This window comes from Cygnus atratus, chromosome 5 (assembly GCF_013377495.2).
Source record: "Cygnus atratus isolate AKBS03 ecotype Queensland, Australia chromosome 5, CAtr_DNAZoo_HiC_assembly, whole genome shotgun sequence".
In the NCBI taxonomy this organism is placed as follows: domain Eukaryota; kingdom Metazoa; phylum Chordata; class Aves; order Anseriformes; family Anatidae; genus Cygnus; species Cygnus atratus.
The window spans coordinates 63994073-64012106 of record NC_066366.1 but is presented as its reverse complement, the minus strand read 5'-3'; the positions used below and the strand labels follow the sequence as shown (position 1 = coordinate 64012106).

The 18034-nt window shown below is 43.7% G+C and overlaps 1 protein-coding gene across 1 annotated transcript in view; it reads right to left on the bottom strand.

The window, feature by feature from the left end:
• Positions 1-18034, bottom strand: part of MDGA2 (MAM domain containing glycosylphosphatidylinositol anchor 2) — a 334490-nt gene that overhangs the window by 199785 nt on the left and 116671 nt on the right. Inside the window, exon 3 of the mRNA XM_050711142.1 lies at positions 1974-2148. Within this exon, the coding sequence (XP_050567099.1) occupies positions 1974-2148 (175 nt within the window). The remainder of the gene's footprint in view (positions 1-1973; positions 2149-18034) is intronic.

Genomic DNA, 18034 nt, shown 5'->3' with positions numbered 1-18034 from the left:
CTTCTGTGGTGTACAGGGTTTTCTCTCCTATCTTCTTCACAGCTAGATCCAATCTACACCGGTACCTTGAGCTTACTGCACCAGCAATGCCCGCCTACAAATATCTAACCATTAACAGATGACAATACCCGGTGAAATATCAGCCTGCATATGATGAGAAATCACCTAGGATTTAATCACAGCTGGAACCTGAAGTCTGTCATGTTCCAGAAATACATCTGTATTTGAGGTGCATTAAGAAGCAGCATATGATGTTCAAAACAAAACAACAAAAACATAATAAATCCCAGACAGCAAATCCAAGAACACACATTAATAGCTAAACAAAACACAACGGGAGGAAAAAGATGTCTACCAGAAGGAAGTCTCAATCTAAGCTGAGAAAAACCAGAATTTCCAAACAACCTTTCTAAACCTTTCCTGTTCAGATCACACAGCACTCCAGCCTCAAGACCATGCTTGCCACCACCAGTTCACAGCCACACCTAAAATTAAGGATGAAGGACAATCTCACCCATGGGCACTGGGGCAAGAAAGAGGTACTCAAACGCCATCAAGAAGAGACTTAATTTTTTGTTCTTAAGGACTTTAATCAAACAGCTACATGGAGCCAACCTACGGAACACTTTTAGCAGCCGTGCGTCCTGGAGGAGGTGGCGGCTCACCAGGCAGCCTGAAGACGGGGTCAGCCAGAGCAGTGGGACCACGAAGCACCCCGCCGAGCCCTGAACGCCTCCTCATCCACACTGCAAGCCTCAGGCCAGCCCTGTTACCAGTACCGAGTGCTGTACCTGCTCTGCCTGGTGTGCTTGAATGCAGTCAGCAGGGTCTGTCTGCGTATTTATTGGACTTCAACAACCTAATGAGCAATTACTCATTTGGTTATTGTTTATAAAAGATGTAGAAATTTGGCACTAGTATGAGTTACAGCTTGGTAAGCAAATCATGAGGCTAAGAGAGCCTCATGAAAATTTCTGCAAGGCAAGAAAATCCCCCAGGAGGCAACTGCCCTTCTCCACCATCCCATAACTGAACCACAGAAATCACCACCATTTGGGTCTGTGAAGTAGCAAACATCTTGAAGTTCATCCGACAGAGAGAGGGTATATTGGGAAAAGCAAAAGCCCAATGCTTATCTAGTCACAAGACAAGCTTCTTTTTGAAGGACTCAGTTTAACTACGTATGTGCATGTGAACATGTTTCTTTATATGAGAGTCTCCAAACGTATATTGCAAAGATTTTCCACCTTGAAGTATTTCAAACAGACTTTTAACTAGACTCTTAACTTGAAGTGTGCACAAAACCACAGCTGCATGAGGGCTTTCAGATCTTTTCACTTTCACACAGCTGAATCCAATCACATAATTACAGTTAAACGTGAAGTTTACCATTGAACCTATAGTGAAAAGCTGTCTGACTATGAACTGGAGCTGTGCCTCATCTGACCCTGGAGTTTGTGCAGGTCAGATGGGCATTTTTTTTGTTTTTATTTTCTTTTGTTCAAGCACATGGGATACATTGATTGCAGTATGAAGTTTTCATTTGTTTCCTATTTTTCTATCAGCCCTAGTGACCAATTAAAGCAAAGCAACAAAAAAGCATCTGTATTTGCTCTCTTACTAGTTTTGACAGCAAGGTCAGCCAACATACACGAGATTAAGGGCTGTACTATGTGCTAGATCTTCACCCCATGCATGCTGCTGACAAATCTTCCTCTGATATAGAGGCAGACTGAGTTGGACCTCAACTTCCTCTTTCTTACCATAGTATTGTGATTTATTTATTTGTTTGTTAAGATATGTCTGTACAAGAGCAGCCCCACCTGACTTCAGTGGGAGCAGCCACAAGACTTCTGACCATAAAAGCTGCAGAATCTGCCCTGAAGCGCTCTGGTTTCTAGACCAGACTTCAGAAAAACTAGTCACTTCTTTCTAAGAGAGCATGGTAAGAAGGTCCCAAGCGGTTTACTTACAGTACACGTCCACTCGTATGGACTTTATGGCCGGCGAGCCCAAGCCGTTCTCGGCCTTGCAGTAGTAGCGGCCTCCTTGGTGTCGCTGGATGTTGGCTATCCTCAGGGTTTCATTGAAGACGCTCGAGTCTTGAAATCTGTCAGAGGCACTTCCTGCTGTTTTGGTCCACCTGATCTGAGCAAGCACCAAAAAAGATTGTTACTTGAAGTCTGCAATTTGGAAAAAAGAGCAGAGTCTAGATCTCATTGCTAACCTGGGAACCGTGTACACAGCAGCCAGTGCTTAACATTGGAGGTCCTGGGGAACCTCTCTGGAAAACTGAACAGCTCACACTTACAATCAAACACTTCATCCAAGAGCCCTGAGATTGTAATCTTGTCTTTATCACCCTGTCTTAGAAATAGTTGATTACTTTTGATGGAAACACCAGACAAAGCAAATGCCACTAGCAGAGCTGTGGAGAACAACTCAAGCCACCCTCAGTGACACAGCTGGAACGGCTGCAGAAAAATTCCCCATTAACAAACAAAGCTCACCAAAAAAGCCTGCTGTACTCTTGCACTGAACACAAATAGTTTTTTCTGAAATCATATTCATGAAAGATGAGGGCACACTGGAAAGCACCTTTGAAACAGCTGATGGGTTATCTTGGCAACCATAAAATCCAATCTGAAGCAGTCGCTTGAAACCACAAATGATGAACACCTATTTCTTCACGTTTTCTTAAATGCCTTTTACAGCAATTACAAAATCTTTGACAACTATTTTTTGAAATGCGAAGACTTTTTAAAGAGAGCTTTTCAATGTCAGAGCCATCAAAGTGCCCACGCCAGCCCACTACAACCACAGCTGCCTTCCGAACACAGCCGTGCACAAGAGGCTCAGGTCCCGCAGTGAAACACAAAGAACCTCTGGTACTGACTCGGTAAATGCTGCACAGCCCCCTGAGTGAACAAGCAAAATTCAACTATTCCAGAAGGTTGCAAGGGACATTTCGCTGTAAAGAAATCTCCAGGCAACGGGCCTAATATAATATCCACTGTCACCACCCAATCTGCTAAACCCCCTGCTTCCAGCAGTGATGTGGGCTGACCAGCAGTCACTGAAAGGCTTTTGCATTTTATGTCCAGTGGGAATGCAGACCCTCTGTGAAAATTAGACACCAGTGACTTGCCATGTTAACCAGAAAACAGGCCCTAGGTGAAATTCCCTGGAATAAAGTGAATTCTTCCTCCTCCACCTCCCGCTGAGGCTCAGACCACCACCACCCTGCTGCTGCGGAAGGGAGTCTTTTCAAAGGAATTAGAATAGAAGAAAAGCCTGGGTCAAGAGTCATAGGAAAAAGGAATTGAAGTAGAAAAAAATAATTTGTATTAGAGGAAGATGGCAAATAAACTTACAGACAAACCACATTAGTATGTGGAACCATCAGCACTGGCAGATCATTTATACACAGAAACAAATTTAAGGCTTCATTTGAAAGACCCCTCTTTATTTAGGCTGTGCACTGCTGTGGTACCCACATTTTGTCAAATGATTCTCACCTTCAGCTACATTTGGTAGGCTTACAGACCTTATGGGAGGTGACAGCTAGGTGGATACGGACACTGCCAACACCCAGGCTGGATGTGCTGAGCCCCTGCCTGTAGTACTCGGTGCAGTAAGCTATCGTGTGTAGTGCACCAGACCTCTAAAGAGTCCCCAGGTACCTCCTGCTCTGTCAGGTCACACTGATTTGGTGGCCAGGACAAACAATATTCGATTCCAGACCAGAACCTATGCTTTAAGCAGTAGTTTTTTCCTGCATATAGAAGCCACAAATACGATATTTGCATAAATATGAATTAATGTCTCATCTGAAGCTTCTCAGAGCTGTCCCTTCTCACCCCCATCCGCTAATTCTGTTCCAGGATGAAGGCCAAATCTTCTACAACCATTCATAAAAATGAGAATGACACAATATAAATATTTGGCTATTATTTCCCAAGCTGTGGTCCCCAAAGATTGTCCAGAGATGATCAAATGATCATACAAGAAACATTTACATGCTGCTCTGATGGGATCTGCTAGGCAGGCTGCCTACCAAGCCACCTGGAGCTGACACTGGCCCAGTCTGTACAAGGCATTGCAGCCTCGGCAGCACCCAAGCCGGACACGCTGTGCCTCCAGCCCTCCTGAGTGTGCACGAAGTTGGGTGGCCCATGGTGGATACCAAGGTGGCCCCAAGGTGTCTGGTCCACCTTGGTGGACACTGGCCAGGGTTGCCTTGGCTGGAGGGAGGGCATTCCCTCAGGGTGCACAGGCATTAAAGTTGCATCGTAGCCAGTGCTGGCCCAGGACTGGGGTCAGGACCCCATAACCTGCACAGGAGCTTGAAGAGGAAGAGGTCAGCCTTCCTCTCATCGGAAACTTCTCCTGGACAAAAGTCTTCTACAAAAGGCATCAAAATGAAAAAAATCATGACCAGCAAATTCTTCTCCCCTTGAAAATGATGGCAGGTGTGAGCTTCAGAGGCTGAAATTAAAAAATAATAATTCCGAAATGTTTTCATCTCTTTCTGACTTGTTAAATTCATAAGCCTGAGTGGCTTTGCCCTCTTGCCAGGTGACCTGTATAACTCTCACATGGTTTTGCTGCTCTGGGATAAAGCAAATATGCCCAACTCCACATTACAACGCTCAGCCTGCATGCAAGAGAGACGCTATTAGCACTGCTATATTTACCAGTCCCAATCTGTCTGTACTTCTATTATAAACCCTTGGCTCTTGGGCTTTTTAAATAATCCATATAAATGTGCTGCAGAATAATTTTGGAACAAACAGTTTCCATGAGCTGCAGAATACAATTTCATCATATATTTTTCAAATGCTTGGGTATCATAAAACAGTATTTAAGATGCTCACCTCACTGAATCTCTTGCATGCTCTATTTCCCTATATGTAACTGGAATTATAAAAACACCTCTGTTTGATTCTTAGCTGGAAAAAAAAGTAATGGCAAGACTTCTCTCTTCCTCCCATTCCCGTCACACAAAATGTTTCAAGAAGTGGAATACAGCTTGTCCTGTCATAGACCATATAATCTAAATAAGGTGTTGTATTATCAGCATCTATGTAACTGATAAAATTATGTAATTTATTAAATATATACAGAAGCATATATTTAGGTACTATCACTTTCATCTTTTTTATAAATACAAAAGCCTTCCACTCCCCCCAAGTTTTAGCATTGATGTAGTTATCTTCTTTTTAGAAAGCATTTTTACAGGAACATGTTTGGCTGTAAACAGAGGTAGGCTTTTCAGCTTGAAAAATACAACTACGTGTATGTTTCAGTGGCAGGAAGAGTAGTTATAAATAAGTAAATCATTTTGTAGTGTATGTAGAGATGCCTGAAGAATGAAAAGAATAGTTGACTCGATTTCCTCTTAAAAGATATTCCCCAGAAATGTCACCGATCTGATTTCACTCAGTTCATTATTTACCTTAGCTTTAACTCAACATACACATGAAAACACGCTGATCAATACCGCATTGTAACTTATTGAATGAACTCCGAAGACGACTCTCAGACACTATGCTAATGCATTAATCAAACAGCCGAGCACAGGAATGCCAGATGGCTGAGCCTCAAGACCTTTATACAGAGAGGTCCACAGTGGTTTCAGCCACTGCAGGTTCCACTGCAGGCTTTGGGCTGGCCTCTAGTGAATTTAGGAGACTGAGACCATCTATCTGATCCATCCTTAGAGATGAAGCACCTGCTGTCCAGGCCCTCAGCACTGCTTACCACTATGACCTTCATGGCGACTGCTGCCACAGCACTGCCATTCCCCTGTTTTCAGCATGGGAGAGGTGGCAAAGGGGGACCCTGGGCTCATAGGACACCCTATGGCAGGTATTGGCCTCAAATCCCAAACAAGCATCCATGCTTCTTTATGGTAGAGGATTGAGAAAGCCTCTATACTATCTTAAAATAAATAATAAAATTAAAAAAATTATTTTCCAAGGCGGTAGATTAAGTGAATGTCTACATAGTTCAGATAGTGCAATATTTTCACACAGGTTGGCACAAAACAATTGCTCATCCAGATGCATTTTATCAGTGTTTGATAATCATAACCTACTCTTCTGCTCAGAACCCCCTGGTTTCCAGTGCAGAAGTAACCCTGCGTGCTCTGTGTGTCTACTCACAGTGTGAATAATACGGGAGGGCAATAAATGCTGTTTCACCAAGAAGTCAAAGCCATTTCTACTCATAATGCAAACTTTTAATTGAAAAGTTGCATCTACCACTCCATAGCATAAGCAAATAACTAATATGACTAATACACGATAATCCATCACACAGATACTCACTTGCTTCTGAGGAGGCAGTTTCCCAAACACTCACTGTTACTCTCGCTGGTGCTATTGCAGATTTGGAAATCCCACCCCTCCGCTGTCATTACTCTGCCATATGATCCTGGTCTTTAGTTAGCAAATCCCTCCTTCCTTTTCTCTTTTCTTGTAAAACAGGCGTAAGTCAAAGACTATTTATGAGCAATTTATTTAAAAATGATTCAGTCTTTAAAGAATGACAAAGTTATGACCCATCTAGTCATGCCATGACCTATGTACTTGTCTGATTTGTACATGCCCATAAGTTCTCTGAACCATCACTAGCTTTGACAGTATTTTACTGGCTTAAGCAGATGCCCTGGGACACTCAGCCATATTTCACCGTACAGCTTCCATGTTCTCATTGAGCCTTCCCGCAACTTGAGTAGGAATCACAGACTTTACATTTTTTGACTAAAAATACAGATTTGAAATACTTCAATAATATTGTGCCTGACTTTTCTCAGCTTCCACCAACTACTCCTGCCCCAAAAGAAAGCAGCAGATAAGAAAAACACATTTGACATTAAAAAAATGAAACACGTTTTAAATATGGTCTTTATCAAGAGAGTATTTATATGTATTATTGTATATATACATTAAAATAACAAATATTAATTAATAAACAAAATATTTATAAAGTTATTTACTCTGAAACAAAATATTTTTCTTGGTTAAAAAAAAAAAGGAAAGAAAGAAAGAGAGAAAGAAAGAAAATCAGCAATACAATCAAGGCAACCAAGCATCAATTTCCTAAAAAAATCTGTCTTTTTAGGGTTTGGATTGGAACATACTGAGTGACTGCCTTCATCAGCTAGACACAGGGAGTGAAGGGAGGAGCAGCCAGTGCTGCTGCAGAACCAAGTGCAAGGGAATCATCCTTTATATATATACATATGTATATATATATACACATACATATATATTCCAACAAGTAACCCTAAAAGAAAAGAGAGATTTCCAGGCCACGATACACAGCAGGCAGCTGCTCAAACACCGCTTTGCCCCAAAGGTAGCACTGTTTTAATCAGAGATGCTTTGGCAGTACTAGCGGTTGCTTTTTAAGTCACCATTCAATATTTTCAATAGATTTAGCGAGGCATCTTTTCATTCTTCCTTGGAAACAGCTGATGGAAAACAAAGTCTTAACAGTCTTTTTCGTATACTGCAACCCTGATGTCTAACACAGAAAGGGTGAGTAAATGCACACCTTAAAATATACGTGGTGCCAGGGCTGGGGGCTCGTACTGCACTGCACTGCCATTGATTGCAGTCGCTGCCCTCTGACATTGCTGAGAAAACAAGGATGAGGAGAATCTCCTGATCACTGCTAAAATCCCCAAATCCCTGCCTGAGATTAAAGTCCTCCTTTGTATGCCAACAGCTGTAAGACAGCTCTTTGCACAACTTCATTGGGATGTGTGCAGCATTTCTTCGTGCCCAAAGATATCTGAGCCTTTGGAAAAAGTCATCTTAAAAATAACCCCAGAGGAACAAAAAATATCCCTTCAGCCTGTTTTTTCACTAGATTAATTTTGTTCTCAGGAAAGCAATGGTTGGGGCAGCAGCTACTGTAAGCAAGAAGCACACACCTTCACGATAAACAGAGAGGACATTATGTGACAGCCCTTTTTAGGCTGGGAAGGAGAAAGTGACTTCTGCCCCTTTAGTTAAAAGAAACTGTCTGAAGCAGATTTCAGTGTATGAAACTCCCTGACCTTCTTCCATCTACACAGCGGAGATATGAGCCCACTGCACATGGAACATGCTTTAACCCAAAACTGCCCTTTTTTTTTCTACCAAGCTCCTCCTTTCTGTTGCAGAACCAAATGACTGCAAGGCAGATGTCAGCCACCACCGTGGGAGCAGCAGGGATGGGGTTTGTACCACACTTACACGGCACAGGTTTTACAGCCAAGAGTGATTTAGAATCACAGATTACCCCAATTAGGAAAGGACCCGCAAGTATCATCAAGTCTGACTCCTGAGAGTTGGATTACCTTGGACAGGGCTAGAAAGCTGTTATCAGTGAGAAACAAGATGCAGAACTGGAGGGTCTTTGCTTTCCAATATATTTCTTCTAACTCCTGAGAGTCGGATTCTTGATAATCATGAGAAACAGTTTTTTCAAAGCATTTAAAGTTTAGTTTTTTTTTTTCCTCCCCTCTGCCCTGTGCCTTAAATAGCTGGCTGTACTGATTACTGGTGGTTGCGTGCAGGCGAGTCTAGTTTATGCATTTATACGTTTATGCCAGTGTAGAGTGGAGGAACAATTTGCTCGGCATCAAAAGGCTTGATTACTTCGGACTTGTTCAGCTCCACGGTTTCTGCACAGAACTGCTCAAAGTCCTTGGCATGACGGCCATCAATCACCAGGCTGCTCCAACAGCACCTGGTTTGGATGGGTTCTGTCCCACTTGTCACAGAAGAAACACTTCTGCAAGGACAATTTATGACTCTGGGGACAGTCAGACCACATCTGTACCTCCCAGGGCTCCCTTATGTCCTGCTCCTGGTCACCTAAAGCAACCCACGGCTGTCCCTGCACCAGGCCCACAAGGCAGGAGACACAGCACTGATCTAACCCACCACTACTCAGCAGGACTCCACTTTTACTCCAGCAAATCTTCCAGGCATTCACCAGCTCATCCTCACCATGTCTGCATGCCTAAATTACGGGATTAGCGACACATATGGATAAATAACACGGGTGGGGGGTGTTGAGTTTTGATTCATAGTAAAACAGGGGCAGCATGATGCAGCGTGCCCAGTGAGACAGAGGGTACAAACCATCTCACTTTACTGGAATAGACATTGCTATGGGCTAGCAGTATGCTACAGTGCTACGAAAACTTCTCTGCCTATTTGTTTCGTATGGCAACATCTGAAATAGCGGATATGAAAAGGACTTCAGGTAAAAGCACTGCTGATTGTCCAAAACTTCTTACACGGCATATTAAGAGTGGCACCACAGCCGATCCCAAGCACACATCCTTCCTGTCAGAAACGACAACTCCCTGCCTTGGTCAGGGCCAGAAAGCAGTGAGGAACCATAGGGCTGAAGATTCTTTGATTTCCAAATGTATTTCTTCAAATCTGCAGAAGCTGAGATGCAGTCACCTGGGGAAATCAAGCACCAGGACTGCTCAAACTTCACGGCAACACCAGAGAAAAAGCTGAGCACTGCCCACAGGAAACAGGTACGTGACCAGTGACTTCCAGGGGAGAACCTGGGTGCTCATATTTACATACACGCTAACGCTTCACTGGGTTAACATTAAGCAGCATGATTTTTTTCTCATCTAAAACATCTATCACAACAACTGTTAACATGCAGCACATGATCAGTTCTGATTCAGTGCCAGAGATCACAGAAGAAATTATTTTCCAGCTCGATTGCTATAACATGAGGAAAAGTAAGTTCCTAGTGTTTTCTAACACAGGAAAAATTGAGGTTATTAATTACAGAGAACATAAGTGCCAAACCTATGACGTTATAAGCAACCAGGTCCTACAAGAAAAATTTCCATACATTTTCCATAGGTTACTTTAGCCCAAACCATGGCAGTCATGGCAATGCTGTGATTAGAGGCTGCACTGAGGACTGCTTCTGATGCTAAAATGCTAACCTGCAACACTCAAGGAGTGAAAAACAACTGAAGACACCTTGAAATCTGATAATGTGAGAAAAACTATATGTAGGCTAACTACCCCTTCACCTCTGAACTTCCTGCATTTCTGCAAGACATATTTCCTATATTATACCTGAAGCCAACTTACCCAGAAGCTTCCCAAGGCCCATCGGTGTAACTTGGAGTTTTGTATGAACTGACCTCCTGTACAGAAACGATTCATCTCACGGGTACACGGAACAAAATGCAGCTCCCCCAACAGTGCAGAAACTCAGCTCATCGCGCAGAGAAACGTCTCCAGCAATGGTTTAACACCACCACCGCCTCCCGGCCCCACAGGCCGAGCCACCCGCCTGTGGTGGGACAGGGTACCAACAGGCCTCAAACAGACGCTGAAGAAAACGGCAGGCTGGAATGCTGCTGCTAAGTCTGAGGACAGAAAACTATTCATATGTGTAACGATGGGATAACACACCTCTTGAGCAGTTTGAATTAATTTCTAATTGCTATTAGCACTAATAGGAAGCTCCCAGATGTGAAGGAATAGCCGCCCAATAAAGCCCAAAGCTGGCAGCAAAGCCAAGCTCTGGCACAGAAGATCCCACTGTTACACTTGCTGCACCTTCCCCCTCAGAGTTGAAAGCAGAAATGCTACCATAAATGCTGCAAAGGCATTTGCGGAGCCTTCCCGCACCACAGCTCAGCGCCCATGAACTGAGGAGCAGGGCCCATCTCAGGCGAGCCACAGGGCAGCAGTGATGTGCTACAGCACAGACAGGGGACTCCAGACCTGCACAGAGGAGTAAGGTAAGGAAAGAGAGGCTCAAAGAAATCACATTTTTCAAAGAAACGACATTTTTGACACAGTTGTTCCAATGCTACAAGTTGCAAGGCAGCAAAGCTGACTTCATTTTTGTGAAAAGGCTTGTGTCAAAGTTGTCCCACCCAAACCCAGGTATCGCATAGCTAACATGTCTCAACACCAAGAGTAAGAAGGCTGACTTTTAATGTGTAGAGGAAGGATTGCTTACATTCAAAGGCTGAAAGCCTAGAGATTGACTGTACATAAATGAAGGAAGTTTAAGTGAACTATTTAATAGGAAATTATTGAGCGGATCGTGAACAAAAGAATATTGCAACTACTTGGTAAAAGCAACGTGCTATAGATAGCTATAAGATGCTGCTTGAGCTATCTAAAGCAAGATCTTGCTTTAGATAAGCAAGATCCTATAGCAGTCTGGGTTTCTTTGTGAAAAGGTAGTGTCTGGGGAGACATCTAGATATACTTTCTCAGAACATCTTTGAGTAACCTGGTAAATGATTAATTGCAGCCATTTATCCTACTTTGACTATAATGTTTTTCCTTATGATTTTAAGAGCTTTCACTGCTTCAAAAAATTTGCACTTTCATACCGAATAATCAATGTACATTTTAGTATAAATATCTCACTGAAAGAGGGAGCTTTTTCCAGCCTGCATGGCAACAGAGCACCTTTAGCATTAACCGAGAAGGGCTGAGTGCAATCAATTTCACAGAGCCTTGTTTCCACTGAGGTCAGTACCGTCTTAAAATTGTCAACAGTGGCAGGACATACAAGGGCCTTGCACGGTTAGGCCTTCCTGATGAGAAATTATTCACTGTCCATCAAATGAATTATTCAATGGGTTTCATGAAAAGATCCAAAGATGTGTGAATGATATGTTTTTTATTATTCTCTCAAGATTTTTACTCAGCAGCATTAACTTGCTTCAAAATGAAATATAACTTCACCTTCATAATAAAGAACATAATCTAAGGGCAGAACGAGGCAGACGGCCCCATTTGAATTCTCAGTTATTAATTTTTATGCTGGCCTTCCAATGCTGGTATACTATGTTAAATACCCAGAGCCATAAATACAGCCTCATAACTTAAAATGCATGTAAATTCATTCACTGTGCTTCCCCAAAGGTTCAAAGGCAAATAAACACAAGACACTTGGCAACTTTCAATTAGGCCCAGACTTTGTTTTCAAACAAAACTTGGTTTTCAGAACCAAAGTCTGGTGTAAGCAAACTCACAGGAGCTACCAAAGCAGGCTGTGGGCAGAGGGCAGGCGGTCTGGAGGTCAGTCCCTGGATGAGCTGCAGAGAAAGGAGCCAGGTCCGTGAGGGCAGGGAGCAGGGATCTCCCCCAGCCACCTGCCCCGTGCCAGCTCCACCACCGCTCCCAACTGCTGGATGGCAAAGCTAAGAGATATCTGGTGCTACAAAGCAGGAAATAATCAGATGGATGAGGAGTTTACGTTATCTCAACCTGGAACTGCTACCACTGCCCTCAGAATACAGCCTAAGGCGAGGGCCCCACTCTGAGGGTCAGACCACCAGGAAGGTGTTGAAGAACAGGCAAGGGTACAGAGCAAAGCCACGGTACTCATTAAAGCCACAGAAATGTGCTCCAGAGTGCGTGTCACATCAGCTCAGACATTTTAAATATCAAGTGAAAACTCAGGGAAAAGCAATCAACATCTTGAGAACATACGTGAGGGACTGAACTTTTTTTTCCATTTTACTTCCCCACAAGACCCCAGGGAGAAACCCAAGTAGCCAGGAAAGCCAGCTTTACAGCGCGCAGCCCAGATGCTGTCAGACTTACAACAAGTAAACCGATAAAGGCAGAAGGAAATGTTTCTCTTCTCGTCTTTCAGTAATATAAATCTTGACTACTGCCTGCGCCAATGATCAGGGGAGATATTTTTGGGCAGACGTGCAGCCTTGAAACTGACTGACAAGTGTCACAAATTAATATACATGCAAATAAGAAAACAAAAGCAGCAGCTACTGACGCCAGCACGGCTGCACGCGTGGCGAAAATAGAATTGCAATCGAACGCTATTTCTGTGCAGATGCAGAATGCCACGAGACAGACCGACATACTTCCAGCACGACTGAGCCAACAGGACAGAAAAACACACTTGTTTCCTGCTGTGTGCGAAGCGGCCGGCCAGTCTTGTAGCCAGAGCATGCCTGCACCTCCTGGGGTTTCAGCACACAGCGTCCTGGGTGCTCAATTCCCCTCCTGTGGGAGCACGCACAGCACTGCCACCCCTCCGCCAGCCCAGCTCGGGTCTGCAGGAACAGGAGTGCCCCCAGCCACTACTGCGCCAATCCAGGCACGGTTTTGGCCCACCTCTGCTTGAGCAAATTAAATCCACTTAACTGAACATCATAAACCACCGGGCCTAAATGGCTCTTTTTCCACTGCATTGTCTTCTGCAAATAGCACCGAGGTTATTGATTTCCTGCGATGCAATATCAGTCTGTTTACTTAAACTAGTTCCCATTTTAAAAACTTCATAAATCGTAATCCAGGGAAGTCATGCTGTATTTCAAACACCACCAATACGTAGCCTTGGTGCATGCAGAGACTCTGAGGAAAATCCCGCCTAAATACCAAACGCTGATGACCAGCAGGTTCTAATTTTACAACCACATTGGACCTTACCAGCGTTTCCTACAGCACTGCCTGCATTGCATCCTTCTGAGATTAAACATGAACACCCACCTCATTTCCAGACAGCTTTTTGAATTAAGCCACAATCTCTAGGACCCAGTAACATTAGCCGTAACGCATTTTCTTTTCACAGGAACCAACGCTCACTCATGCTGAATGACACCTGGAAAACTCGAGCTAAGACTGAGTGTGAGATCCTGAGATTTGATTTGTTTTAGCTGTGATGACAAAGAAAGGAAATGACATTTTATTTTGTTTGAAAGGTGGGAGAATTGGGAAAAAGGTGGGTAGCAGGGAGAGAAGGGAAAATAGAAGAAATCTTGAAAAGAGAGAGCTGGCAGCTCAGTGGAGCAGACGGCTTAGTATGAAATGCTATCAACAGGGTGTAAGAGGAGAAAAGATCAGCAGATGTTGAGCACAAGCCACAGATACTGCATCAAGCCCACGATTTCTCGTAACATAAAAATTGGAGGCAATGACTAAAATTATCAAACAAGTTAGGTGCTTTTTTTTTTTTATTTATTGTAATTTGCGTGTTTTTTATGAATACATTTTTCTTTCCACATCCAACTTATCATTTTGGTGCATGGATAGCAGTCACAAATTATTAACCGTCATGACAGCATAAAGGCCAGGGGTCTAAAGTGATTCAAGAAGAGAGGATATTCATTCACAGAAATTACACCTATCCATGCCTAGTTAAGACAGTCATCGGTTGCAACCTTTCGATCAGGAAATCCCAAACCATCAGACTGCCAGAGGTTGGAAGACTGAACACATCCTGCCTGTAGACCCTAGGTGCTGGACAAGGAGAGGACAAGGGACAGCTCAGCCAGTATGGAAGTTCCTGGGTTTCGGTTTGAAAGCCCCAGCGACAGACACAAGAAAATGCCTGTGTTTCCACGTCACTTCTGCGTACATAACTTGTGTTTGTCTCATAGGATGAGGAAGTGGCAAAGTCTCCTTCAGCCAGTGAAAGAGTCTCAAAAACATTTGTTAAACAACATTAGGAAAGGACTGAGTCTCTGCAGTCCTGCACCTGGAAGAGTTGATAAGGATTCTGCAAGACCTTTGCTCAGGGAAATGAAGTCAAGCATGTGTTTGAATCCTACTGACTTTGAGATTACGGTTTATTTTCTAATCAGAACCCAACAAGGAGAAAATGGATCAAAAATCCAGTAATCACAAATAGCATCATTCATGTCTAGCTGAGTTTTCTTGGCACACCTTTAAATGACTCCCACAAGTGCCAAGGAAAGGGATCCGGGAACAGTTCCCACATACCAACAGAACTGCGAACAGACATTAATTGAAAAAAGAACCTAGTTCAGCTTGCAACGAAGAATAAAAGGACAGGGTTAAGGGAGCAAATTTGTAGAGCAAAAGCTAAGGATAACACCCCAATATCAAGCAACAATGAGCAGAGATTTCCAAAGGGAAGATAACATCAAACCAGCGAGTATTTAAAATTGGAAAAGTTGATAGCACAAGGAAGAGGTGCTACAGCCATTTATTCAGCATTTCCCAGTACACAGACATGATCCATCCCCAAAAGCTCTTCTGCACTGAGGAGTTTAATGAGGCTTTGGACATTGCACTACATGTTTATTGTTCAAGCCCTAATGCACTTTTGGAGCTGGAAAGGGCGCGCAGGGCAAGCTGGTGCCTGGAGGCTGGTGGGGATGCTGCAATGAGCCCACCCAGCAGCCCCAGTAGGGCTCTGCTGCCACCATGAGCGCATGGTTCTTGGTCTATTAAAGTTGCACTGCGGCATTAAAATAGAAGCTTTGAGCTCAATTAACTCTGAGCTTTCCCTTCCTTCTATATTAAGACACCACAATTATGAATATAAAACATTTCCTCCCCAAAAAGCCCACACCCCAGTGAATCACCAAAAGCTACCCTAAGGGCTCAGAAAATCATTGCCAGAGACCAAGAGAACCACAATTATAGCACAGCTTTTTGGGTTGCTTTAATTTTCAACATGTTTTTACGAGGAAACAACAAAACAGAGGAGGCAGCTGAACTAAGCTGCCATCCACCCAAAGTTACATGGCAAAGCCTCCTCTGACTGTACACGGCTGGCTGGCTCTCAGGGTTGTCAGCCTGGAAGGGTTATTATTTGTTTTTTATTGTGATTTTACTTTCTTTGGATGGCGTGCAAATTTCCTTGATTTTACAAGAGATTTTTAGTTAATTATGTATTTACCTAGTTAGCATAATTGTCTTCAATTATGTAATTAGTGTTCATATGTGTAATCATTTGAACATGTAATTATATCTAATTACACCATTAAAACGTGCAAGTCATAAATATCTTTATCATTTTGATTGATAGACATACAGGGAGAAAAAAAAAACTCACTTGTTATTTTTATCTCCTGGATCCTAAAATCTGAAAGAGTAAGAGGATTCAGCCTGTAACGTTGCTGTAATTATTTACAAGGACCTACCAAGACTACACCAAGGTTATACTTTCCAAGCAGAGGTAGAAAGAGTCAACCCACTCAGAAAGAAGGAGCAGTCACCCAGCGTAGCAGAACTTCTGTAATAAAAATGCTAACAAGAATAATCTGGGAAACACTTTTTTTGGTGCCTAATTATGAACTTGCTGTTATGCAGAACAATGGCAGCCTGCACCGGAGACAGCACAGAGCAAAACGCACACAAGTTGTTCCTGTTTGTCTCGGTGGATGGCTTTTGCATCCTAGAAAGGAATTTTAAAGCTCTGTGTACTTTTGAGCCACCTCTAAGACAATCAACTATAGAATCACAGAACATCCCAAATTAGAAGGGATCCACAAGGATCAGCCAAGTCCAACTCCACACAGCACCACCCAAAAAACAGACCCCATGTCTGAGAGCACTGCCCGACCACCTCTGGGTGCAGAACCTTTCCCTAACCCCCAGCCTGACCCTCCCCTGTCCCAGCCCCATGCCGTTCCCTCGGGTCCTGTTGCTGTCCCCAGAGAGCAGAGCTCAGCGCCTAGCCCTCCGCTCCCCCATTTCCTCACGTGCCATTCCTTTGTCCTTTTCCCAATCTCTGTATTCTCTCCGTTGTGGAAGTTACTTTTTCTACCCCAGCCCTGCCTGAAGTGATTAAGTTCAGTTTTGTGCAGCATCTCTGGTCTAAGCTTTTCTTGAAAGGTGCTGGCATGTCAACTGACAATACCCCATGGCAGCTCCTTCCTGCTATCGTGCCAGATTTTGGTGTTATTAATGCTGCAGGCACCTCCCATTCAAAGAACTCCATGGTGCTTCAAGGAACAGTCTTGTGCATGCACCTGAAATGCTCTGATGATGGTTAATACAAAGTCTAGCAATATTACCTGGAAGGTGCTTCCTAATCGGTGTAGCCACACTTAACAGCTCCATAACATTTTTAGTTTTGTTCCCCCCCCCCCAGTGACTGCCACCTTTTAAGCTGTGCACCCTGCGGTACAGTATGAGGCCTGGTACCTGGCGAATACCAAATGAATTAGGACAGTGACAGCTGAGTCTTCTTGTAATTGCTTTTGGCCGGAAAGTCAAACATTTACACACAGATTAAATAGTTAAGCTTATTTGAAGTTCAGCTTCTCTTCTTCAGGTTCAGATTTCTTTTCTTTATTACGATACAAAGCAGTCTCTTAAAACAACAACAACCCCCCCCAAAAAATGCATAAGTGCCTAAGCTGACTACAAAGGCTGGGGAGGGGGCACGAAGCTCAACAACAGCTCACACAACAGCTCTTCAGCTCCTCTGAGGAGTAGGCCACGATTACAGAGCATCCTTCGGCACAAGGCGCCTGGTTCTCCCCCCGGTAAGCTCGCTGGCACTGCTCAGAGCACCCAGACACAGGCACTCAGTTTAGAGGGACATAAGGAAAAGGCTCTGAGGAGGAATTAAGCTTTGAATGTTCAGGGAATGAACTGCCAGTCACAGAAGTACACGCTGGTCTTCCAGCAGTGTCCCCCTGAAGGGCATCGCCTCTAGAGACAAACTCTGAAGTCGAGCAGAGAAGGCACCAGCGTGAGTGTGGAGTCACACCACGCCTCCTCAGAGGCACCATGACGTGTCTGCACTCTTGGATCAAACATATTTCATTACCGGGAAAGAACTCAGATGGGTAGCAAAACTAACACGTTCTCCAACCACGAACACTTCTGGCTGCTATGGGAGAAAAGACCAGGAGCTCGCCGCTCCCAGGTTTTATTCCCAGATACAGAACACATTTTGTACGATATCCAAAGGAACAGAAATGATTTCCCCCTCTGCTCCAGAAAAATCATGTTCAAGTGTTTCTTTAGGAGTTACCTTTCCACAGACCAGCTACCAGAATGTGCTGCTGCTTCAGCCACAGCAGATCTGCATGCTCTGCCAGATTCCCCGGGTTACTAAATTCTCTCTTTGCTCAACAAACAGATTCTTTCTCCGCTTTTCAGTGAGCAAGACCTCACAGAAACAGACCTTATTCCAAAACCACCTGCCTCATTTTTGACAATGAAACTAGTATGCTCAACAGCCATGGAAAAATAGCTACTTCTGCAGCTTCCCAAGGCGATTCGTCCATCCT